General features: G+C 40.8%; 1 protein-coding gene across 12 annotated transcripts in view; it reads right to left on the bottom strand.

Annotated features, from left to right (window-relative positions):
• Positions 1 to 26,968, bottom strand: part of LOC122562011 (nuclear factor 1 B-type-like) — a 624,396-nt gene that overhangs the window by 114,657 nt on the left and 482,771 nt on the right. For all 12 annotated transcript variants that reach the window (XM_043714459.1, XM_043714413.1, XM_043714404.1 and 9 more), the window contains exon 5: positions 10,797 to 10,911. In XM_043714459.1, coding sequence (XP_043570394.1) covers positions 10,797 to 10,911 — 115 coding nt within the window. The remainder of the gene's footprint in view (positions 1 to 10,796; positions 10,912 to 26,968) is intronic.

Raw genomic sequence — 26,968 nt, 5'->3', positions numbered from 1 at the left:
GATACCCTCTCTGATTAGTAGTGCTACACCCCCTCCTCTTTTTCCGCCCTCCCTATTCTTTTTAAATGCTCTAAACCCTGGAACATCCAGCAACCATTCCTGCCCCTGAGAAACCCATGTCTCTGTTATGGCCACAACATCATAGCACCAGGCACTGATCTATGCTCCAAGTTCGTCACTTTTATTCCTGATACTCCTTGCATTAAAGCAAACACACTTTAACTGATACCTTGGTTCCTTCCCAGGAAATTCCTTCCCACTAGCTGGTCTACCTCTTGCTATTGCCTCATCTGCATCAACTCTCACCTCTGGTATACAGCTCAGGTTCTCACCCCCCTACCATACTAGTTTAAACCCTCTCGAACTACTCGAGCAAACCTTCCACCCAGGACATTGATCCCCTTCCAGTTCAGATGCAACCCGTCCTTCTTGTACAGGTCCCACCTTCCCTGGAAAGCATCCCAATTATCTACATATCTGAAGCCCTCCCTCCTACACTAGCTGCGCAGCCACGTGTTAAGCTGCGCCCGCTCCCTGTTCCTTGCCTCGCTATCTCGTGGCACTGGTAGTAAACTAGAGAACACTACTCTGTTCGTCCTGCTTTGCAGCTTCAATCCTAACTCCCTGAAATCACTTTGTATATCTTCGATCCTTTTCCTGGCTATATTATTAGTGCCAATATATAACAAGATTTCTGGCTGTTCGCCCTCCTCTTTTAGAACCTTATACACCTGATCGGAGACGTCCCGGACCCTGGCACCAGGGAGGCAACATACCTTCCGGGAATCCCGATCCTGACCACAAAATCTCCTGTCAATTCCCCTGACTATCGAGTCCCCTACCACGAGTACTTTTCTATTCTGCCCCCTTACCTTCTTAGCCACAGTGTCAGGCTCAGTGCCAGAGAACTGACTGCTATGGCTTTCCTCTGATAGGTCATCCCCCCAGCAGTATCCAAAACGGTATACTTATTGCTGAGGGGAATGTCCGCAGGGGATCTCTGCACTGTCTGACTGTCCCCTTTCCTCCCCCTAACTGTAACCCATTTATCCTTGTCCTGAGCCTTAGGAGTGACCAACTCCCAGTAACTTCTCTCAATTACCCCCTCAGCCTCGAATGATCCGTAGTTCATCCAGCTCCAGCTCCAATTCCCTAACACGGTTTTCAAGGAGCTGGAGTTGGGTGCACTTCCCACAGATGTAGCCAGCGGAGATGTGTGCCATGTCTTCCACCTGCCACATTCTGCAGGATTGTGTGATCGCTTACCTCTGTTTATCACTTGCTGCTTTTGCTGTTTGGCACACAAGCAGTCCTGCTTGGTAGTTTCACCAGGTTAACAACTTCACATTCCTGCTGCTACTCCTGGCAAGCACTCCTGAACTCTCCATTGAAATATTTGAAGTAATTTTATTTTATTTTTTATAAGATCTGCAACTGTCACAAAATCAGAGTAGTGAAACTAGCATTTCAGAGGCTACTTAAAACAAATCTTTATAATACTATATTATCCTACAGCTATATATTTCACTCCCAAAAACACTATACAGATCTAATATGGATAGAATATGGATGATCCTAACAACAGAGCTGTTTATAGTGCTCATAATTTATCGTAGCAGTCTCATAAAAGAAAATTTTAAAAAATTAAAACACCTAATTCTGCACCTGTAACTGTATTATGTTTATTTTGTACTTTTAAAATAAGGTCTGGAACAAACTGCCAGAGTCAATTTCTGGACACCAACAAGAAAACTTAGCAATTTGATCAATTGCATGCAGTGTTCTACAAATGATCTTTGAACACATGCAAATTGTGTTTGCTCAGTAACAGAGTCCTATGAACTCTCAAAAACAACATGCAAATGTCCCACCTCCTGATAACCTCAAGCACTTTATCAAGAACTTTTAAACATACAAATTATAGATCACTCCTGATAACTGTATTTAATTCAAATAATTTTTGGTGTATTTTGATACAACATAAGCTGCTCTTTTAAAAAAAGAAAAAGTCTAGTTTGAGAAAATTGTATGCGATTTGAAAGGAACAATGACTGAACGAGGAGAAAATAAACACACAGATAGAAAAAAGAAAATGCAAGGGTAAACAGGCTTTAGACAAAAATATAACCATCTGAAGTAGTATCTCAGCTATAACAAAAGATCGGTTGGGGTTGGCACACATGATCTCCTACATCAGGCATTACCTGAGCTTTGGGCGATCACCAAACATGACTGTGGGTTAACTGATACCTCACCAGTGCTGATCCAGGATTATTATAACAGGCTTACAAAGAATGCTCCATAAAGCTAGAGGCCATGAAGGCCATGGAAGGAATTCTACAAAAGAACATTGTAGATCAGAAAATCCTGAGGCCAATCACTAATTTCCCAGTATGGCCAGTCAAAAAGGCCAATGGGTCATATCAATTAACAATGGACTACTCAGCACTCCATAAGGTAATGCCATGGGAACAACCAATAGTGGCAAATCTCATGAGTATCTTTAATTGAGTGAAACTCAAACATAAAATATTTACTGTTTTAAATTGAGCTAATGGATTCTGGTTGATACCACTAGACCAAAAACCTCAAGAAAAATTCAATTTTACTGTAGAGGGAAGGCAGTATACCTGTCAAAGGGTCCCACAGGGACTCCACAATAGTCCAGGTTGCTGATTTAATGATTTACAGCCAATATTACAATCTAAAGGCGATATTTTAATAGCATCAGAGTCAGAAAGGAGCCACACCAGAGCTCACTTGTGGTCTTTAAGACACTGAAAAATGTTGGATTTAAGATATACCCTAAAAAGGCACAAGTAGGACAGTCATGTATTAGGTACAAGGACACAAGATCTGTCAGGGAGAAAAGGTCTTAGCACAGGACAGGAAAATGGCCACTGCAGACATGTTTCCCCATAACAGTAATGGAGGGGGTGGGGGCGGGGTTGGGATCTGAAACATTATGGGGCTGTGTAACTGTCCTGCCACAACTTCCGACTCCAGTTTACAGGAACTGCAGCACCAAAACAGATGTTAGTAAAGTGGAAAAACTCATGACAGAAAAAGGTCAAATGGGGACCAGAATCAGAGACAGCTTATGCAAAAGTGAAGGCTAGTGTCATAACAGCACTAGCCTTCAATTCCTGGCTGTTCCACATTTACAGCAGTACAAATGGGTTTGCTTACATAACACACTGGTCGCACAACAGTGAGAAGAGAATACAAGACCTGTGGTATATTTTTTCCCCACAGCAATCATCTGTAGTGAAGGGACTGGTGAGGTGTGTGTCTGCACTAGAATGCATGCAATCTGGATGTGTAAACTGTCACTACATATATCAAATGGTGTGATGCTGGAAAAGCACAGCCAGTCAGACAGCATCTGAGGAGCAGGAGCATAAGTTCTTCATCAGGGATGAGGGGGGTGGCCCGGGGGGATGGGGGAAAGTAGCTGAGAATGCAATAGGTTGATGAAGGTGATAGGTCAGAGGGGAGGGTGGAGTAGATAGGTTGGAAGGAAGATGGACAGGCAGGACAGTTCAAGAGGGCGATGCCAAGTTGGAAGGTTGGATCTGGGATAAGTTGGGGGGGATGGGAAATGAGGAAACTAGTGAAATCCACATTGATCCCATGAGGTCGGTGGTCTCAAGGCAAAAGATGAGGCACTCTTCCTCCAGGCATGGGGTGGCTACAGTTTGGCAATGGAGGACTTGCATGTAATTGGCGGAGTGTGAGTAGGAGTTAAAATGTTTGGCCACAGGGCGGTAAGGTTGCTTAGTGCGTGTGTCCCAGAGATGTTCTCTGAAATGATCCACAAGTTGGCATCCTGTTTCCCAATGTAGAGAAGACCACATTGAGAACAACGGACACAGTAGATGTATGTGAAAGTACAGATAAATCTCTGTCGGATGTGGAAGGATCCTTTGGTGAGGTGGGAGATGTGGGAGCAGGTTTTGCACTTCTTGCAGTGTCAGGGGAAGGTGCCAGGAGTGAAGGGTGGGCTGGTGTGGGGCACAGACCTAAAAAGGGAGTTGGATAGGGGTGGGGAGGGAAATATAATCCCCAATGGTGGGGTCTGTTTTTTGGTAGTGGAAATGGCGGAGGATGACGTGATGTATCCATCTATCTAGAGGTTAGTGGAGTGGAAGGTGAGGACTGGGGAGTTCTGTCCTTGTTGCATTTGGAGGGGTAGGGGTCAAGGGTGAAAGTGTGGGAAGTGGAGGACATGTGCTGAAGGGCATTGTCGACCATCTAGGAGGGGAAATTGCAGTCTTTGAAGGAGGAGGCCATCTGGGATGTTCTATGGTGGAATTAATCCTTCTGGGAGCAGTTGTGGCATGGTGGCTCAGTGGTTAGATGAGGAAGGTTAGATGGGTTGCCATGTTAAATTGCCTGTAGTGTCCAGTGATGTGTAGGTTAGCTGCATTAGTCAGGGTACGTAGAGTAATAGGGTAGGGGAATGGGGTCTGGGTGGATTACTCTTCGGGAGGGTCAGTGTGGGTTTGTTGGGCCGAAGGGCCTGTTTCCACACTGTCGGGATTCTATTCTGTGATTGCAGCAGAGGTGGAGGAAATGGGAATTAGGGATAGCATTTTTACAGGAGGCAGGGTGGGAGGAGGTGTAGTCCAGGTAGCTGTGGGAGTTGGTGGGTTTGAAGTAAATGTTTGTGTTGAGTCAGTCGCCGGAAGTGAAAATTGTTCAGGAAGGGGAGGGCGGTGTCCAGGTGAATTGACTGTTGGGCTGGAACTTGTTCGTGAAGTGAAGTTCACCCTCCTCATGGGAGCACGAGGTGGCACCAATAGTCATCAATGTAGGGTGGAAAAGGCGCGGAATGGTGCCAGTGTAGCTGCAGAAGATGGACTGTTCCACATACCCGACAAAGAGGCAGGCATAGCTGGGGCCCATGTAGGTGCCTATGGCTACCCCTTTAGTCTGGAGGAAGCGGGACAAATAATACTGTGCACGCAGCATAATTTAGTAGCATTATTAAACACCAGAAATTGAAAGTAGTATTTGACTCTAGATGAGCTGTATGGGAAGTTGTGTTACTACCCAAAGACAAGATGGTATAGATGTTAAAAAATACAAAAGCTAACCAGCAGATAAAATGATATCTGAAAGGGAACCATAACAGTGTCAAATGTCAGACCAAGATATGGAGCAAGGGCAAGGGTTGGGGTGGGGAAAATGTGGGTAATCTCAGATGAACTGCTTTGAGTTCTATGTTGATGAATCTAGAAGGAACACACTTTACAGACAGTATTTTGAAAATAATATGTGATCTGCTCTGGGTGAAACAGAAATTCCAAATTTCTTACTATGCACAAAGCTCAGGAATTGTAAAGCATATGAACCCCATCTTAAAAAGATGCTATTGGAAGGTAATTAGAGTTACTATTTGGGGATAGGTGAACGTGCTCCCCTGCATTTCAATGTGACTGAGGACTATCCCTAATAGGACAATATTGTTAACCCCTTTTAGTTGATCACCAGAAGGGTTATACACCTGCCTGAAGGCATAGCTGCTGGAAACGAGGACATATGACCCATAAGAAATAATTTTTTAAAAATTAAATAATTAAAAGGATAGCCAAAGAATTACAACAGGAAATGAAGGACCAACAGATGACTAAGGATTTGGACGAGATGACGAAAGGAAAACTCATTTCACCACCAGCTAAACTCAGGGATGTGGTGTTTATTCAGCTCATCCCTAGCCAACCACACTTTGTCCCAAAATGGACTGGAGCATAAAAAATTATTTTGACCAGATATTTATGTGCCTGTGTTGACATGATAGTAAAAGGTAGATGGAAACATTGGTCGCACTTTAAAAAGTATGATGTAAGTAAGGAAGACTGAAGTAGAGGGCAAAAGGGCGAAAATGAAAATAACTAGTTTGTGCTCTGTTAGCTATGTAGTTTAGGATTCATTCCCTATCTGGAGGAGTGGTCATCTGAAGGACCAAAGGACCAACTTCAAATATGGGAGGGTCACCTTTGTCAGTGAACAAGGAGGGATTAAGTGGAGAAAGCTATCCCAAAGAAACAACGAAACTCCTTATGATTATCAAAAGTATGTTTAATTACAGAAATAACAATAACCTTTGTGCCAAAAAAAGAAGAGGGTTGGTGTCAAAAACCATTATCAGGATTCTGGCTGATGCAACAAATGCACACAGAATATAAACTATGAAGCAGCCCTCAATATGGGTTCATATTACAAAAATGTCAGCAATAGATATTTTGTAAAAGAAGCTTTACATAACACAACAGAAAGATTGATGCCCTTCAAATGTGGCACTGAGCTTATGCATTTACCCTCAAGTGATGAAGAGGGCCCGAGGAAGAGCTTAGATGTGGAATGGAACACCGATTGGAAAAATGAGAATCCAATATGCTTCCAGATCAGCAATGGTGATGATGGACACAGCATATGTGCAATAGATCTAGATACAACATGTGAGGGATTTTTTACAATTAACCTTTATACCTTGAGACTGCAGGAACAAGGGTCAATGTCCCAGTGACGAGGATGGTAGATACATGATATTGAACCCTAAGGTCTAAGCAAGGTTTAAACAGAATTGACTACAATGGCAGATTCCTGGACCAATACCATTATGCTATCACAACAACATCTTGGAAGAAGGGCTTATGCCCGAAACGTCGATTCTCCTGTTCCTTTAATGCTGCCTGACCTGCTGCGCTTTTCCAGCAACACATTTTTAAGCTCTGATCTCCAGCATCTGCAGTCCTCACTTTCTCCAACAACATCTCGGAGACTATTTTACCTGGTCGTGGCTCATGGGCAACAAAACAGACTGGTACTGTATACAGATGGTGAAGCGTTATATGATAATGTTAAATATGAAATGATATCTGCAGATGTGAACTTGTCAGGGATGCAAATGACTGAGTATTGCAGAAATCATAACCCCTATAAAAATTATACAAATGATTGAGTAAAGCTGTGATTAATCAGGAGGCCAATGTCACGGGCACAACTAGATTTAAGGGACATGCAGCTTTCCACCGCCAGTAGAGTCCTACAGCATGAAAACATACCTTTCAGTCCAACCAGTCCATGCCACACATAATCCCAAACTAAACTAGTCCCACTTGCTTGTTCCTGGCCGATATCTCTCCAAACCTTTTCTATTCATGTACCTATCCAAATGTCTTTAAAATGTTGTAATTATACCTGCATCCACCACTTCCCCTGGAAATTCATCCCACAAGCGAACCACCCTCTGTGTAAAAACATTGCCTCTCATGTGTTTTTAAATCTTTCTCACCTCTCACCTTTAAAATATAGTCCCTCATCTTGAAATTCTCCATCCAAGGGAAAAGACAACTACCATTAACTTGATCTACACCTCTCATTATTTTTAAGATTTCTGTCAGATTGCTTCTCAACCACCCACACTTCAGTGAAAAATATCCCAGCCTATCCAGCCTTCTTTTATAACTCTAATCTTTCATCTCTGGCAACATCCAGGTAAATCTCTTCTGAACTCTCTTCAGCTTAATATCTGGCCCTGATTCAAAGTCACTGACGTAGTGGATTGGATTAACTGTATCCAATTGTGGGGAATGTCCAAGAACCCAGGTGTCTTGACATCGAAAGGAATGACCAGGGCTAACCTGGTAATTCAGAGGTGCACTATGAATCAATGTGATCGATATGGTACTGGCAATCTCCTCAGTCATAGCAGACACTGGTTTAGATCTTCAGTACTGTCTGAAGATTGTTGGGTTAATCTGGGTCAGTGACTCACTTCAGTGTTATTCCATAGATATGTATGCCATGGGCAAGAACCAGAGCATACACAGACTACCATTCTACCGGTGCTGGAGAAATGGAAGTCTCACAATTTGCTCCCACCCAGTCAGAGTCAGGGTCTTGAATAAAAAAGGATACAACTGAATCGAGGACTGCATTTTAGAAATTATCCACAGAGAAACCATACTCAGTTGCTTAGGATACAAGCAGAAAGGGGAATACTGCATAACAACTATTGAGGATACAAGGGGAAGGAGGAAAGCTGTGTAACAAGTACCGTTGAGTCATAAATTGTGTGGAAGTTTACTTTGCAACATCACCAACTACCAACATCCACTTTAGATCCTGATTCCCAGTACTATCAGACAAATGTAAGTGGTGAATGTACAAAAAAAAAGGCATGTCCGAGTCAACACCTCTAACACACTCCGTGATACTCTACAGCAATATGAGGAATCAAACTAGGCTCCAATACCTTGTCTTCCTAAAGGTCTGACCAAGATTAAAAAGAGACCTTGTGAATTGTAATGCAACAGTGTTGTGTGTTACAAATAGAACTTTACGAAAAAAACTAATTCAGGAGAACACTTATGTGCCTGACAAGGTGGAAGCACTGGAACTGTAGGCTGAATATACCCTGGATAAGAATAATCTTTCATGTACTCATTGCAGTACAGCCAGTGTTATCATTAGCATGGGAAATTGCAGCATGTTGCATATGTAAGAGGAAAACCCTTGATCACCAAACTAACAATGTTAAAAGAACAACAACAGTTGCTACGACTGGACTGAATGTCAATACAGCCCTAGCATCCTGTGTTGGTGGTCGCACACCACTTGGAAAGACAGGGATCAGGTATCAGGAAACTTAAAATCTGGGGAGAGGTCCGGGTGATGCCGTGGCCCATTAACCTCTCTCTGGTCACTACTCTGGAGTCATGACAGATCAATAGAATGCAGATTAATTGGAGATCTTATGCTAACAGTTATGCACCCAAATGGGGGGACTGAATGTGCAAAGTTCGACAATGCTAGTCAGGACTAGCAGCTAGGGTGTCAAACCATACCCAAGTAATGAAGCAGAGTTACTCAATTAAGATGGAGTTGTGGATAGTGAAAAAGGATGTTGTAGGCTACAGAGAGACATAGATAAGCTGCAGAGACGTGGTAAATGGAGTTTAATGCGGACAAGTGTGAGGTGATTCACTTTGGTCGGAGTAACCGGAATGCAAAGTACTGGGCTAATGGTAAGATTCTTGGTAGTTTAGATGAGCAGAGAGATCTCAGTGTCCAAGAACACAGACCTTGAAAGTTACCACCCAGGTTGACGGGGTTGTTAAGAAGGCATACAGTGTTTTAGCATTTATTAATAGAGGGATTGAGTTCCAGAACCATGAGGTTATGCTACAGCTTTACAAAACTCTGGTGCGGCTGCACTTGGAGTATTGTGTACAGTTCTGGTCACCACATTCTAAGAAGGATGTGGAAGCTTTGGAAAGGGTGCAGAGGAGATTTACTAGGATGTTGCCTGGTATGGAGGGAAGGTCTTACGAGGAAAGACTGAGGGACTTGAGGCTGTTTTTGTTGGAGAGAAGAAGGTTGAGAGGTGACTTAATAGAGACATATAAGATAATCAGAGGGTTAGATACGGTGGACCGGGAGAGCTTTTTTCCAAGTATGGTGACGGCGAGCACGAGGGGGCATAGCTTTAAACTGAGGGGTGATAGATATAGGACCAATATCAGAGGTAGTTTCTTTACTCAGAGAGTAGTAAGGGTATGGAATGCTTTGCCTGCAACGGTAGTAGATTCGCCAACTTTAAGTGCATTTAAGTCATCATGGAATAGTGTAGGTTAGATGGGCTTCAGCTTGGTATGACTGGTCAGCGCAACATTGAGGGCCGAAGGGCCTGTACTGTGCTGTAATGTTCTATGTTCTATGTAAATGCACAGGATTACCGTTTTTGCAGAATGCATACATATTTTTCACTGTCTCCAACAGGACAATACGAAGTCCCTGAAATGCAATTATTGTACAGGAACACAATTGTCAGCCCACCAGAAGCTACTGTGCTGTGACCTTTGCCTACTTAATTCCATTTAAATTGTAATGAAAACATATATAAATTATGTGCATTTGAACCTTGGTGGAGGAGCACCTGGACTGTCCAGTGTTGGCTCTCTGCAAGAGTAATAAAGACATGAGTTGAATATTGCAACTGGATTCCGAGTGTTGAAATATTACAATAGATTATTTCTCTGACCTTTCAATGCTATACGCTTTGTCCACAATTTTTAATCTCAACTTATGAATCCTTAATTTGGGACATCTTCGTTTTATGTGGTAGTTTAATCTTAAAGATCAGTTCTTAAAGATCTTAAAAATCACAATAATGTATTAGTTGGTAGCATATCTGGAGCATGGGAAATTGCAGCATGTTGCACATGTAAGAGGAAAACCCTTGATCACTAAACTAACATAACGTCAAAAGAACAATAACAGTTACTGCGACAGGCCAGAATATTAATACAGCCCTAGCATCCTGTGTTGGTGGTCGCACACCACTGGAAAGACAGGAGTCTCAGATATCAGGAAGCTTAAAATCTGGGGAGAGGTCCGGGTGATGCCATGGTCCATGGACCTCTCTCGGGTTCTTTCATCAAGGTTTGTGTACAATACTGTGTAATTTCACGTCTCATGTATCTTCACATCAGTCTTTTGATATCAGGCACAGACTCCTCAGGGATAGAATCTCTGTGGTGCAAGAACCCAAATTATTGGATTCTTACTGGGCTCTAAACTGAAAATAACTATTGATGGGTATGTTACATTTCAGAGTATTAAAGCAGTATTATAAATATAGAAAATGTACTGTGTACCCAAAATATTCCAACGTACATTACACTTTAGTGAACTCTCATTAAGAAACAGTAAGTACAAAATATTTGCTTGTTCTCAAGGCAATACTTCAGGCATTGATGATCAAATTATTAAGTGTAAACAATTACCTGCCTGGTGGAGAGGACAATGACCTCTGTAGTCCAGAGTTTATGTCATGGTAGAATGGTTGGCTTTGAATTTCTGCAAGGTTGTAACTAATCCCACTTCCTTGAGTAATAGCCGCTGAAAATACATAATGTATTTATTTGGTAAGACTACAAAATGCTTGAAATACAATTATTTATTGAAGGAGAAAGGTTAAAACAGACAATTACTGAATGATGACGAAAATTAAAAACTGCAATTTAATCATTAAAATTTTATAAAATAGTTTTTAAACATTCCTGGAAAATTTGCCGAAAATATGTTCATGTGTTAAAATATTTTCAGCTTTCTCTCTTCATTTCTGAAGGTTTTGGAAGCTCATACAATTGCAAAGGTAGTAGCAGTTCTCTCCAAGATCATTTTAAACTTCTATTATTCCAATTCCACTCTGCCTGGAAGTCTTCATATTAACTGCAGACACCAGAGAGTTCTGATAAAATTAAGTAAATCGTTACTTGCAAAAAGATTGACTCTTAAATATGTAGTCTAACTCAGAGTAACTACTAAATTGACCCTGTACTTATCTCATACACCCAAAGCTACCTCTTCTAGAGATCCCTTACATCTGCCAGACTAAACAAATCATTCCCCTCCACACACCCTACCCACCAACCCCCCTGACTTGGCATCTGCCCACCCACTGCATCCTGACTCAAAGCACCACCCTTATGCTAGACTCAAACTGATTCACACCCTCTACCCACCTGGCACTGCTCCCCCCTACTTGTCTAGCACCCTACAAAACTGCACCTTGCCCCCTACACATATGGCATCTTATCCCTGATATCCTATCTCTGCCCCAGCTGACATCCTACATACATGGCACCCTATCTAGTAAAGTACCCTATCTACCTGACACCTACCCACTACAGGTCTGGCATCCTATCCCTGCCACTCTATCCACTCACAGCTGAAACCCTACTTACATGGCCAACTACTCCCCCTACCCATATGGCACCCTACCCTCACAGAATAGTGAAAATGGGGTGTGGTTTGCCTTCCTCCAACAAGTACTAGAGAACAATGAGGACAGAGGTAGGGAAAATCTGGCTCTATATCTGACTAAAACAGAAATTTATAATAGTTTTACATTCTCTCTCTAGAGGACTCATTTACTTACTTTTTTCCTTTTAAATATCTGTAGAAACTTTTACTTATTGTTTTATCTTTCTGGTTAGCTTTCTCTAGTACTCCCATCCTTCTTTGCTATTCTTTAAGTTCCTTATGCATCTTTAAAATGATGCATAAGAAGTTCTTTAAATTATGTCCAATTCTCTGTCTTGACACTCAACTTGAAATGAAATATCTTTTCTCAATTTTGGACTATTTTTAAATTTCTTAATTGGATTTTGTGTCTTTCCCTTGGAATCGTTTTTTTTTCCTTTTCGCTGGAAGATACCTTTTCTGACAATTCTGAAATATCTCCTTCAATGTCCATCACTGTACCTATAATCTAATTTCCCAGTTCACTTTTGCCAACTCTGTCTTCATGTCCTCATAACTGCTCTTATTTAAGTTTAATACTAGTGTCAGGTTCTCTCTAAATTGAATGCGATATTCAATTATCTACTAGACTTTCACTTTTTCTGAAGTGTAGAGACCAGAAATGCATGCAGAACTAGGGACATGTAAGCAACTCTTGGACAGGCACATGGAAGATAATACAATGAAAGTTATGTAATGAGTCTGATCTTAGAGTAGGATAAAAGGCTGTCACAACATTGAGGGCCAAAGGGTCTGTACTGTGCTGAACTATGATCGATGTACTCGAGTTGTGACCTGATCAGGGCAGCATGAAGATTCTGTATGACTTCCTGGTGTTATTACATCAATATTTCTACTTATGAAATCCAAAATTGCAGACAACTCATAATCTTTCCTAAAAACAACCCCCAACTCCTCATTTCCATTCATACTCTTTAGAACTGTGCTATATCATTGATATTGCCTTCTTCCAAAGAATATCACCTTCTCTGCTAAATACCATTTACCAGGTTAAAGGAAGAATGAACATATCAAATGATAACTCTGCCTCAGTTTTCACCAACAGAGAAGAGTGTTAGTGGGAAAAAGGCAACAGGTATGAGTGATGATATTAAATATGATAAATATAGTCAAAGAAGCAGCTCTTAAGAATTTGCTTAAAGTAGGAAAGACAGCGATCAAATGCTGCTTTGAGTACTGAGCAAAATAACAGATACTTTGAAGGGACTGGATAGCTAACAAGTTAACAGCTGTTCCAAAATGGAAAAATTGATAATCTAGTTGACTAATGGCCAGTCAACTGAATGCTAAGACTGTAATAAGAGATCAAAATTAAGATTTGCTGAGAAATGCTTTTGCTGATTAATGATGAGAATGTGGCAGTATGGCTAGGAACTTGATAACAGGATACAAAGGAGACACTAGTAATGAATGTTTTTTGAAGTGGAATAGTCAGTGTTAGAACTCATTCTTTACAATATATAAGCAATCTGCAGTTGACTATGGTAATAACACTGCATTAAAAATTCAGATGGCACTTATACAGGCAGTTTTGTTTACTATACATAGGATCAGGTGCTACTTCGTTAGGATATGGGAAAGTTAATAAATTAACTTCAACTAGAATTCAGCCTTACAGGAAGTTGTGTGCTTGAACATTAGTACTTTTTGATAATTGACTTTTACATAGTGAAGAGGCCGTACAGTTAGTTTCCGCATGGAGTGGAATATGTGGATGATCAAGGATCTTTAGATTATTCAGGTGCAGCATGTTTACATTATGTGCTACAAAACTGAATCTCTGCAGATTACCCCTATGTTGGAGCTGTAATTGACCAGATGCTTGAGAGTCCCTGAGAAGATTCTGGATCAAACTTTGCAGAATATGGTTATCCAAGAACATAGAATAGTATAGCACAAGGACTGGCTCTTTGGGCTGACCATGTCTGTGTCAAACACAATGCCATTATAAACTAATAACATCTGCCTACACATGATTAGATTAGATTAGATTAGATTAGATTAGATTACTTACAGTGTGGAAACAGGCCCTTCGGCCCAACAAGTCCACACCGACCCGCCGAAGCGCAACCCACCCATTCCCCTACATTTACCCCTTTACCGAACACTACGGGCAATTTAACATGGCCAATTCACCTGACCCCTATTCCTCTATTCCCTGCCTGTTATGTGTGGGTCTAAATGCCTCTTAAACATTATTACCATATCTGCTTGTACCATTTCCCCTGGCAGCACATTCTGAGCACCTACCACACTCCGGTAAAAATTTTCCCCTCTCTCATTAAACCTATGCCCCCAGCAGTTGACATTTCTACACTAGGAAAATGTCTGAAATGTAAGGAGAGATTTATAAAATTGTAAGATGCATTTATAGGATATATAGTCGGGTATAAACCCTATAAATGCAGCTTACAATTTTATATATTTCTATCAGATTGCCTTTCAGCCTCCAAGACTCTAGTGGAAAAAAAAAATCCAAGTTTGTCCAATCTCTCTTTACACTCAAATTCAGGCAACATCTTGGTAAATGTCTTCTGCACCCTGTCCAAAACCCCCACATCTTTCATATAGTGTGGCCACGAGAACTGCACATGGTATTCCAAATGTGGCCTGACGAAAGTCTTATATAGCTGCAACATGACTTGTTAACTTTTATACTCAATGCCCCAAATGATGAAAGCAATCATTCTGTTTGCCTTCTGACCACTTTATTGACTTGTCCTTGAGTTGCCACTTTCAGAGAGCTATGGACTCACACCCCAATATCCCTCTGTATAACAATGCTCTTAAAGGTTCTACCATTTACTGTATACTTTTCTCTTGCATTTAACTTTCCAAAATGCTTCATCTCACTCTTGTCCAGTTTAAACTCCATCTGCCATTTCTCTGCCCAACTGGTCTTTATCCTGCTATATCCCTTCTTTGATAACCTCTTGAAAACTCCACCAACTTCTGTGTTATCTGCAAACGTAGTAATCAGACCACTTCAATTTTTATCCATATATATGACAAACAACACAGGTTCCAGTACCAATCCTTGCAGAACACTACTGGTGTCCAGATTTATATTAAAGTCCACCATTGACCTTTAATCAGAAAAACACCCCTCCACAATTATCCTTTGTTTTCTATGATCAAACCAACTGGCCAACCCAACTGCACTTCTGCCCTCAAACAAACCATGCCAACCACAACAAGGATAGAGTCCCCCAGGTCCTCACATTCCACCGATTAATCTGCAAGTCCAACGCATCGTCCTCATCCTCCTTCCATTACCTGCAGTCTAACCCCATCGCCAAAATGATATTTCTCTCTCCACACCCCATCTGCTTTGCACAGGGACTGCGACTCCCTCATTATATCCACAAACCCCACCTATCCCTCCTCCACACCTGGAACCTTTCCCTGTGGCGGAAGGAGGTGCAAAACCTCCCCCAACATCCACCCACCCTCCCCCCCCACCCCCATCCATAGCCCCAAAGAGTCATTCCACGTCTGGCAGAGATTCATGTTCTTTTCCTCTCATCAGATTTATTGCATCCTTTGCTTCCGATGTGGTTTCGTCTACATCAGAGAGACTGAGCACAAACTCGGGAACTAGTTCACGGAACATTTATCGCCTGTACTCTCCAGTCAATTTCCAGTTACCAGCCATTGCAACTCCTCCTTCTGCTTCCCCGAGGACATGTCTATCTTGGGCTTCCTCCATCATCAACACAAGGCCAGCCACAAACTAAATGAAGCACACCTTATCTTCCTCCTCAGGAGCTTATAACCATTCTGCCTTAACATAGAATTCACCAGCTTCCAAATTTTCCCAACCCCCACCTCATCCAAGACCCAGCCCTCCCTTTCCACTTCGTACCCTTAACCTGACCCTACCTATACATCTTCCTTCCCACCTATCCGCTCCACCCTTCCCACTGACCAGTCGCAGCCACTTCATACTTGCATCCACCTATTGCCATCCCATCCACCTTTCCCCCAGCCCCATCCCTCCTTCTATTTATTTCTCAGCCACCTTCCCCTCCCCCAGTATTGATGAAAGGTTCCAACCTTAAACGTTGACTCCCTTCTCCTCTGCTGGTGCTTGACCTGCTGTGCTTTTTCCAGCTCCACTCTTTATGTACTCAAACTCACCATGGATCCCATGTTAGGTAATCTCCTGGACCAGCCTACCTTGAGGGACTTTGTCAAATGTGGTGAGGAAGCAGTGGATATGTTAGTGCAGAGTATTTTTAAAAGATTATTTAGTCATGGGATGTGGGGGCTGCTTAAGTGCTCTTGGACTGAGTGGCCTGCTAGCCAATTGAAGAAGGCAGCTATGAGTTAACAAATTTGTTGTGCAACCAGAGTCATATGTAGGTCAAACCAGGTAAGGATGACAGATTTCTTTCCCTAAAGAACATCAGTGTATTAGATGAGATTTTACAATTCGTTACAGCAGTCATGGTCACTATTGCTGAGACAATTTCTATTGCAGATTTATATTAAAGTCCACCAACAATCATGGTGATATTTGAACCCATGTTCCCAGCATATTAGTTTGGACCTCTACTTCACTGAAATTATCACTGCATCTTCCTAAAGGCAGGAATATTGCAGAAGAAATACATGGGTGACTATCTATAGAGGCAATAAGTGACCCAGAGATCCATGAAACCTCTTGAGTCCAAATATTTTCTGAAGAGATCTTTAATGAGAGACAGAAACTGTACCTCAAAGGAGAGTGACCCTGAACTACATTACAACACTATGGAACAGTGGACTATTAATGCAGTGAAAGTCTCTTAAACTGTAATAAAGCAGGATTAAATTTGGTTGGAGATTCTATAGGTTTCTAAATACAAAGCCCTTTTCCATGGTGTCTGAGAGGTTTATTAGCTCCATGGTGAAGACACATCACAAAAGCAAGTGGAAAAAATATGTGGAAATTTTGAGCAGTTGGGGAGAGCATTTAGGAATTTAAAAGGGAAATAATGTACAAATAATGGCATACTCTCAACAAACCAAGGACATCATTAAAACACTTTAAATTTAATGAAGTGTTCGCACCAAATGAAAAAGCAATTTGCCTGTAGTTCTTTAAACTTAGTATACTAAACACTCAAGATATGGCTTTCTTTGCCACTTAGTGACAACAAGGTGATGGCTTTACTTCATCTGCAAGTTTGATCTCAAATATGTGGTAATTTAAATTTTTGCCATTTTAAATGCGTAGTTTTCTCCCACTCTAACCTCAGCATTCTCCATTCTTTACATTTTCCTACTGGAGTTCATTGGAATCTCGAATCCTCATTTTTCAATTAGATATTTCATGACCTTACATACCCAGACTGAATTTAGAAATTTCATGTCATAATTGGAAAACTGCTTTCACATTTCTCGATAGCAGCTTCAGGTGATAGTCAGGTTTTTGCCAATAAAGGCCCCTCTCGTCCAGTTTGCCAATGCTTTATTCCATGATGACACAATGTTGTGTCGGAACCATTATCCCTGATGTTATTTAATTAGTCCTGCCTCTGACTCTATCACAGACCTTCACTGTTCTTCTTTCCTCCCCTGCATTCCTGCCATCACCAACCTTTCTGTCTCTCTGCACCTGATTTAAAAATTGCTACAAGTGTAACTCAGTTTTAATGAAATGACATTAATTTGAAATATGAGTCATAATTTCCCCATTTTCAGGATATATGTGTGTCTGTGTGTATTCGTGTAAGGTATATGTGTGTGAATGGCATGTGAGGAGGCAATTGCATCACCGTCCTCATCATAAAAGCTTGCCAGGCTACCAGCTAATCAGTTTGCTAAGAGCCAACTGGCAAGCTGTTCGATTCACTGGAGGCTTTGGCAGAAAGCTTCTGCCTCACTGATGGGCTGAAAGGCTAATATTGTTGATGATATTCGACAGCTGTATGACCCTCAATGAGTTCTCTGAACATTCCTGTTTGTGCTGCAGACGGTATAATCAAAACTTGCAAGCAGCTTATTTTCTGTATCTGCTTTTCTGTGCTGGCTGTTTGTTACAGTGTATAAGAGATAGAGTTTCATTCCAAGTTATTGGACTTCACCTTGGACTGAGATCACGAATGGTGCCAGGATCAAACTTAAGCATCCAGACCAGCCATCGATCGAGGGGGTCTCCAATGTACGGGAGGATGTGAAGCTCACTGCTTTCTTTTTCTTCCTTTTTCACTTTTTTATTACTTAATAGATGGTCATACTTCAGTCTTTTATTTTTCTTTCATTTTCCATCTTTCGTCATTATTCAATAAATGGTTGTTTTAAGCAAATTGCTGTTGTTGCATCTTCTCTTAACTACATTTAACCGAATATAAAAAGAACTACTTGGATACACCCGATGATCCAAGATTCTTTTGGTGAAGAGGATGGGATTTGTGAAAATGTGTAAGAGAAGGGAAAAGCAACCTGATGTTCTGGAGATCTTCCATATCCCAGGATGGGGGATGGTTATCACCAGAGAAAAGAGAGAACTGGAAGCTAGGTTCCTGTGCTGTGCAAGTGCACTGAACCTTGTGGAAGTGTTACCTCTTTGTATTCTGATTTGAATGCACGTTTTTTTTTTGGTAGCTAAATGTCATCTTGTACAACTTTTGTGTTTTTGTGCCCTGGAGCTTGAGATCTGGGGATACTTTCAAGTGAGTTTGCATTTTGGGAATATATGGTGATTTGAAAATATGGTGTATGCCTGTGTGTACCTGTATGAGTGTGGAACATGCACAGTTAATGTAATGTCCTTTTAAGAAACCATCATGGTTGTCTAAAGCAAGAATGTGTGAAATGTTGATTCAAAAATTTGACTTGTAAAGCTTGGTAATAATTTACCTTTTGGAATTGGCTCCTGTTGTGTTCGGACGTGGGTAAATTACCATATTTGGAATTTCATTTGTTGGCCACAGTGAACGTCCAAAAACTGTTTTGACACGAATGAATCTTTAATTCTGGATGATAAGCTTAACTCGTTGTTAATATCCAAGTGATAGGGAAATTGGAATGTTGAAACTGCAACTTGCTGTGGGTGAAGAGTTTAGGAAAGGCAAATTTAACAAAAGAGTGGGCTTTTCCTTTGCTAAAAGTATACACACTGATTCCTTCAGAGGAGGAAGTGAGATGCATGACTTTATTACATGCAAACGTTAACATCTCACCCCTTCTGTTGAATCTATATTGCTAATTAACCCGCTGTGCTTGATGTGGAATGGATGGAGATTTTTTTTATAGAAGTTGGAGATACTGAAGGCTGAACACATTTGCTGAATTTCAACAGCGAACACAGTGATGGATGATGCACTCTCAACCTATCAAGCCATTCATCAATAACATATTTCAATGTTGGGGAAGTGGAAATGTTAATTGTACTGAGTGTCAGGAATCTCAAAACCATTGAGCCTGGGTACATTTAAGTACATCATAACAAAAACTATATTCAGACTCACAAGCCCTGCTATTCCAAAACATTTAACTGGAGTAGTTACCTTAAAATTTAAAGGGATTCTGAGAAATGATAATGTGCGTGCACACATCTCAATGGTTTCAGTGCATTCGAAAATGGTTAGCGACTTTAAGGAAGGAAACAGAATATTAAATTTGGATAAATTTACATAGATCTATATCAAATATCTAGAATGAGTAATCAAGTAACTTTAAAAAACGTGATCATCTTAGAGAAAGAACAATCAAAGTGTGTTGTGTCTGAATCAAACAGAAATGTTTGCCTTCTATTTTAAAATATCATAACATTATGTTCCATAGACGACAAATCTCTACAGATCTCTGGCATTTGATGTTGGTAATAGTTAAATTAGAAAATTGGATAAATGAAGTAATTAGGAAGGGAAGCTAGTGGCAGAAGACAACATTTGAATAACAGGTTGAAATGACAATTGAGGTTAAAATACATTTAATGAAAAGGAAGTTTAGCTGTGAGCACCAAACTGATAACTTTCTCTTGATGATACTTGTGTCCTTGTTTTCTTTTTAAAAAAGACTGAATTGGTGATCAATTGGGATCAAATGTGGAGAAATAAGTAAAACGACAGAGATTATTTGATGAGATCATGTGGGAGTCAAGAATGCATGACATGATCTTGGGACCCTGATGGAGGTGTACAAAAGTGAATGTTACCCCGAAGATAACAAACATGGCACGGTAGAAAAACATGCACTGAAGAACGGGTCTCAGACATATACACTTACTTGACAAAAGGACTGGGGACTTGGAAGAGCATAAAAACATTGTTTAAACCAAGACACTGACACAAAAATCCACAGAGAAACTGACTTTAAAACAATGAAAGTAGTATCAGTGAAAGGGATGTAAGAAGAATTACAATCAAAATAAAAAAGCGTGATTGGCTATTATGTCAAGATGTTACAGAAATTAAAGAATATGAACTCTGGAAGAGGTAATGGTGGACTGAGTGAAAGCTCCCACTGGACGACAGACAGATACCCCATCTTGAGCATTTGTATGATTAAACCAGTAGGTGATGTTGTAATAGAACATTGAACAGAGAACATAGAGTAGTACAGGCCCTTTCGCCCTCACTGTTGTGCTGGCCTTCTATCCTACTCCAAGATCAGACTAACCTACTTACACTTCATTGTACTAACTTTCATGTGCCTATCGAAGAGTCGCTTAAATGTCCCTAATGTATCTGACTCTACTGCCACTGCTGGCAATGCATTCCACTCACACCCCACTGTTTGAGTAAAGAGCCCACATCTGACATCTCCCCTAAACCTTCTTCCAATTACCTTAAAATTATGCCCCCTCGTGATAGACATTTCACCATGAGAAAATGTTTCTGAATATCCACTCTTTCTATGCCTCTCAACAGCTTGAACACCTCTATCACGTCACCTCTCATCCTTCTTCACTCCAATGAGAAATGCCCTAGTTCCTTCAACCTTTCTTCATAAGACCTGCCTTCCAATCCAGGTAGCATACTGGTAAATCTCCTCTGCACCCTCTCTAAAGCTTCCACATCATTCCTATAATGAGTCGACCAAAACTGAACACAATACTCAAAGTGTTGTCTAACCAGGGTTCTGTAGAGCTGCAGCATAACCTTACAGCTTTTAAACTCAATCCCCCTGCTAATGAAAGCCAATATGCCATAAGTCTTCTTAACAACCCTATCAACCTGGATGACAACTTTGAGGGCTCTATACACGTGGACCCCAAGATTCCTCTGTTCCTCCACACTGCCAATAATCCTGTCTTTAACCCTGTATTCTGTATTCAAATTAGACCTTCCAAAGTGAATCACTTCTCATTTTTCCAAGTTGAACTCCATCTGCCACTTATCAGCCCAGTTCTGCATCCTATCAATGTCTCTTCGGAACTTACAACAGCTCTCCACACTATCCACAACTCCACCAACCTTCATGTCATTGGCAAACTTACTAACCTACCCTTCCACTTCCTCATCCAAATTATTTGTAAAAATCACAAAGAGCAGAGGTTCCAGAACCAATCAGTGCGGAACACCACTGGTCACTCAGCTCCAGGCTGAATACTTTCCATCTATCACCACCCTCTGTCTTCTATGGGACAGTCAATTCTGTATTCAGACTGACAGGTTTCCCTGTATCCCATGCTTCCTTACTTTCTGAATGAGCATCCCATGGGGATCCTTATCAAACACCATGCTAAAATCTATGTACGCCACATCCACTCTTCTACCTTCATCAATGTGTTTTGTCACATCCTCAAAGAATTCAATAAGGTTTGTGAGGCATGACCTGCCCCTCACAAAGGGTTAAAAAACTTGTATTTTACCACCATAAGAAAACTTAGCCCTGTTTTTTTTTCATCTATCTGTTCCCACTATATACTAGTCTTGAGAACCTTATTGCTGACAGTGGAGAGCATTAGGTGGATGACCATGAGTCCCAAAGGTTTTGTGGGTACCAAATATAAAAGTTGAATCTCAATTTTTGGGCCACCTTCACCGTCCTACAAAAGGATCGCGGACTCTCTCTGACCTGACAGGTCTCCTGCATAAAGGGCATCTCCACCTACTTGGGGGATTGCAAGAAATGAATGCCCCTCCAGATGCTGCCAGGCCAGCATTCTTTGTGTTTGCTGAAGTAATGTCTCCATTCTTTTGTTCCTAATTTTATTTTTTCTGAGGATATGTGATTGGGATCAGATAGGGTCTTTCACATTTCAACTTTGGTACATATGCCATCAAGTCAAAGACATTTCAAAACAGCTTATTTTTCACTATTTCAATTTTCAATTAATTTTCAAACTCAAAACACCTAATTGCTCCTGGGAGGCTCATGTCAGGTATATGACCTCCCTCTCTCAATCTCAAAATGACTAACTTTTGTCTACTCTGTTCCTTGTTAGCTAACAACTTCTTTATTCATATGAATGTGTTAAGACAGTTAGTGTATGTGAAACAAGGCTGAGGTGTAGGAGTCTGTGGTAAGGAAACCCTAGGAAAAATAAAATGTGGAAAGCATAAGCTGAAGGTAAAGCCTGATGAACGTTAGAGCTGTAATGTTTGATACCATGTATATTGTAGCACAAAGGGGGTACTTGCATAAGGAGATAGTTACCACTCAATGAAGCATACAATGATTCATAAAATTGGCAAGGAAGAAATTATATTGAAGAAATATCCTCAAGATGGATACAGATGAAGAAAGCTGGAGAAAGTTTGAGTCCATGCATGATATTATTTTGCTGTTATTGAGTGAGGTGATCTATGGATAGGGAAATGGAGGATTAAAAAATGAAGGAACCTGAATCTGGAATATCCTGAATTCTAGAGCAAATTATGAAAATAGATTAACTGAAAAAATGTAACATTGATTAACAGCCAGCTAGTCTGGCAAACTTGCTTTTTAATCCCCCTCTTGCAGATTTCAAGGGCCTTCAGCAGAAATGGGATCCTTGACCCCAGGATGAGAGACAGAATAAATTAAATTGTGTGTATACATGTGTCATGGTTGAGCAGTGACTGTAATTAAGGATATTACTGCTATTTGCATTAGCATTGGATGCTGCCTGACCTGCTGTGCTTTTCCAGCACCACTCTAATCTAGACTCTGGTTTCCAGCATCTGCAGTCCTTGTTTTTACCATGGAAATTGACAGGCTCCTCTTAATTTGTGAAACCATCGAAGGCAGACAGGTACTTGGCATGACTTGTCGGTTCCATCACGGCCTTGAATGTACATTAGGGGTGGGATATATATTTAAGGACTGGTCCCCAAAGGCTACTGTGATCATTGATTTGGAGATACAGCCCAATGTTGTATTTTTTTATTGGTGTTAGTTATTTTCATTGTAGTTTTAATCTTCTAGTATAGATTACATTATAATGTTACTTCTTATTATACGTTCTTGTGCAGCTATTTCTGATTTGCATCTGCATTTGCAATTGCAACATATGTCGTCAAATATCATTGCAAATATCATCAGGATGGATTGTATACAATGGGCTGAAGGGCTAAAATTATTGATAATATTCAAGAGCTGCATAACCTGTGAACCTTCTTGCATGTGCTGCAGATGGCACAATTAAAACTTCTTTTCTGAACTAGCAAGCAGCTTGTTTTCTGCATGTGCTTATCTGTGCTGGCTGTTTGTTTGACTGTATAAGAAAGAGAGTTTCATTCCAAGTTATTGGACTTCACCTTGGACTGGGATCATGAACGGTGCTCAGAAGAAACCTAAGCCTCCAGATGAGCCATCGATCAAGGGGTCTCCAATTTGCAGGAGAGCATGAGGCTCATTGCTTTCTTTCCCATCCTTTCACATTTTAAAAACAAATTTAATAGATGGCCATAGTTCAATCTTTTATTTTTCCTTCATTTTCATCTTTTATCATTACTCAATAAATGTTAATAGTTAAGCAAATTGCTGTTGTCGAGTCTTCTCTTAATTACAAATCCAAAAAGAACCTCCTGGATACACCGTGTCATCCAAGACACTCACCAAAAGCTTTTGGCCAGAGGGTGGCAGCTTCTGGGTGCTGAACATCTTTGATTGAGCCTAGACTTCAGGGGCTCCAAAATTGAGAAGAAATGTGGTTTTTGTTAAACGTATCATGCAGTGGGAATTGTGGGGAAAGGAGAGGAGAGTGTTAGGTGGATCAGAGATAAGGTGAGGCGGTTGGTTTTTCATAAGCAGACACTTTGGATCTTCTTTCCATGTGCAGCTACAATTAGTCCCAGACTGGGGCAAATGAAAGGACACCCCACACCCGGACAAGCCAGACATTTCTGTTACCAGCCAGAAAAGCAGGTATATTGGGGAGGTGATGAGTTGAGACCCCTAACTAGCCATTAATTAACCACATTGCTGGTGTGTCAAGAAAGTCCTCAATGGATGTTATTGACATCATTTAATTGATGAGGTGCCAAATAGGGGGCATATTTCTCTCAAAGGCTAACTTGCCATTAATTCCCATTCCCACTGCTTACGAGGAGTGGAGAATTCCATCCCTTAAACTCTGCTTGTCTCTCCACAGATGCTGTCTAACCTGTGGAGTACTTCTTGTATTATTTCAGATTTTCAGCATCCACACATTTGCTTTTTTGTTACTTTCTTTACTGATCTTGTGTTGATATCTAAATTTGTACAATATCACAAACATCTGCTTATTTACCAAATTGTCACCTGGTTCATTTTGGCATATGAGAACCTAAAATATATATGTGAACACTGACAGTATAATAGAAAAGATATAAGCTGAGAGATTTTATGTGATTGATTAAACTGCAGTTAGAATATTGTAACTGGTCATGTATGTGTCCTGCTTTGGAATGTGAGGTCCACAGATCAGATCCACGAAGATAATACCAAGAGGACAAGTTTCACTAACAAATAGCAAAAACAAAAATTGAGGCTCTATTCAATGAAGCAGTGAAGGTGAAGCATGCCCTTTTAAAAAATACCATCAGGCAGCAGATAACAGATTACTTCAATATTAAATACATCAACAAAGAGAGGTTTGGGAAATACTCTTCCTAAAAACTTCAGGCTATGTGAGGGCAACTCAGTTTCAAACGTCTTAATTCAAACATGAACAAAATTGTCAAATCCTAAATGTGAGATGAGACTGGCTGTCCTTGACATCAAGGTCCTACGTGATTAATTATGGCATCAAGGTGCCCCAACAAATTAGAATCAATGGAAATCAGAAGAAAAACTCTGCTGGTTGGAGTCATACTGCACACGTAGGAAAATGGTTGTTGGAAATCAGTCTTCTGAGCTTCAGGACATTTTTGCAAGGGTTCCTCAGGGTAGAGTCCTAGGTCCAACCATCTTCAGTTGCTTCATCAATCACCTTCCTCCATTGCAAGGTCAGAAGTGGGTATGTTCACTGCTCTTAGGCTTGTAATTTCCTTGAAGTATATAAGTATCAGGTTGCACAATGCTCAGTACATTTGCAACCCCTCAAATATTGAAGTACTCCATGTCCATATGCAGCAAGACCTGGACAATACGTAGATTTGGGCTGACAAGTGGCAAATAACCTCTGAGCCATGCCAATAAATACTGTGGTTACAAGTGCAGTTCAGATGCCAGCAATCCTGCAGCGAGTAACTCACCCCGACTTCTCAAAGTCTGTCCACTAGCTCGCAGACAAAAATCAGGAGAGCTTTCCATTTGCCTAAATTAGAAAACTTCCAACAATATTCAAAATAGTTGAAAGACCCAAGAAATAGCAGCTCATTTGAATAGCATTCCTTTTACCATCTTAATCATTTACTGTCTATTGCTGTGTAGAGAACCAGGACAATGTACTATTTGCCAGACTCTCAGACTGGAGCAAGCTTTTAAGCAAACTACCAGTTAGAATTCAGGAGGGAGGATGATCTATGATCAGGGAAATGAATCCAATGGCAAGCTAAACACTCACAGATTTGCTCAGGTTCGGCTGGAAGAAGAAATTGCTAGATTGAGCTTTACACCTGCAGGTTGGTTTGGAAATCTTGAGGGATGTGCTTCTCAATGGTCAGTCAATGTAATAGCATGGTGATGTGTAGAAGTATTGAACCCACTGGAATTTGGGAGGGAGTATGGACTATTGGAAGGATGTTGTGAAACTTGAAAGGGTTCAGAAAAGATTAACTAGAATATTGCTAGGGTTGGAGGATTTGAGCTACAGGGAGTGACTTAATAGGCTTGGGCTGTTTTCCCTGGAGTGTCAGAGGCTGAGGGCTGACCTTATAGAGGTTTATAAAATCATGAGGGGCATGGGTAGGATAAATAGACAAGGTATTTTCCCTGGGATGGGTGAGTCCAGAAATAGAGGGTATAAGTTTAGGGTGAGAGGGGAAAAAGATAAAAAGAGCTCAGGGGCAACCTTTTCACACAAAGGGTGATGCATGTATGGAATGAGCTGCCAGAGGAAGTGATGGAGGCTAGTACAACTACAGCATTGAAAAGGCATCTGGATGGGTGTATGAATAGGAAGCGTTTAGAGGGATATGGGCCAAGTACTGGCAAATGGGACTAGATTAGGTTAGGATATCTGGTCAGCATGGATGTGTTAGACCAAAGGATCTGCTTCCGTGCTGTACATCTCTGACTCCAAGACTTGTCAAGATGGCAATTCTGTAGACAGCATGTTGTAAAGTTTATTAATATGGTGTGGTGTCATTAGTCAAGTTAAACATTAATTAAGATAGCAGTTTCAATAGTCTGAAGCATTAGTGACACATTCGGCAATGTTTATTAATGTTGCTTTGATATTGTTTTGTCTGTTACAGTAAAAGTCATAAAACGTAATCTTGTCCTGCGATTCTTTTATTCTAAATTGTAGGCTTGCAATTCTTTTTAAGTATGTAAGTTTTATAAAACGTGTTTTGGGACTGTCTATATAAATTAAGGTTAAAATGAATGGAGTCATAGAAGTCTGCCTGATATTAATCTAGGTGCTAAGCCTACTAAAGATTAAAGGAATGCCTAGGCTGATTTACTGGGAAGAAGGTGCAAAGAAATTCACACTTGCTCACAACATAGCTACTTCAATACTCGGTCCATGTGAATAGATATAAAAGAGACCTAAGGGGCAACCTTTTCACGCAGAGGGTGGTGCGTGTGTGGAATGTGCTGCCAGAGGAAGTGGTGGAGGCTAGTA

Source organism: Chiloscyllium plagiosum, chromosome 2 (genome assembly GCF_004010195.1).
Source record: "Chiloscyllium plagiosum isolate BGI_BamShark_2017 chromosome 2, ASM401019v2, whole genome shotgun sequence".
NCBI lineage: Eukaryota > Metazoa > Chordata > Chondrichthyes > Orectolobiformes > Hemiscylliidae > Chiloscyllium > Chiloscyllium plagiosum.
This window is presented reverse-complemented; position numbering and strand designations above follow the sequence as displayed.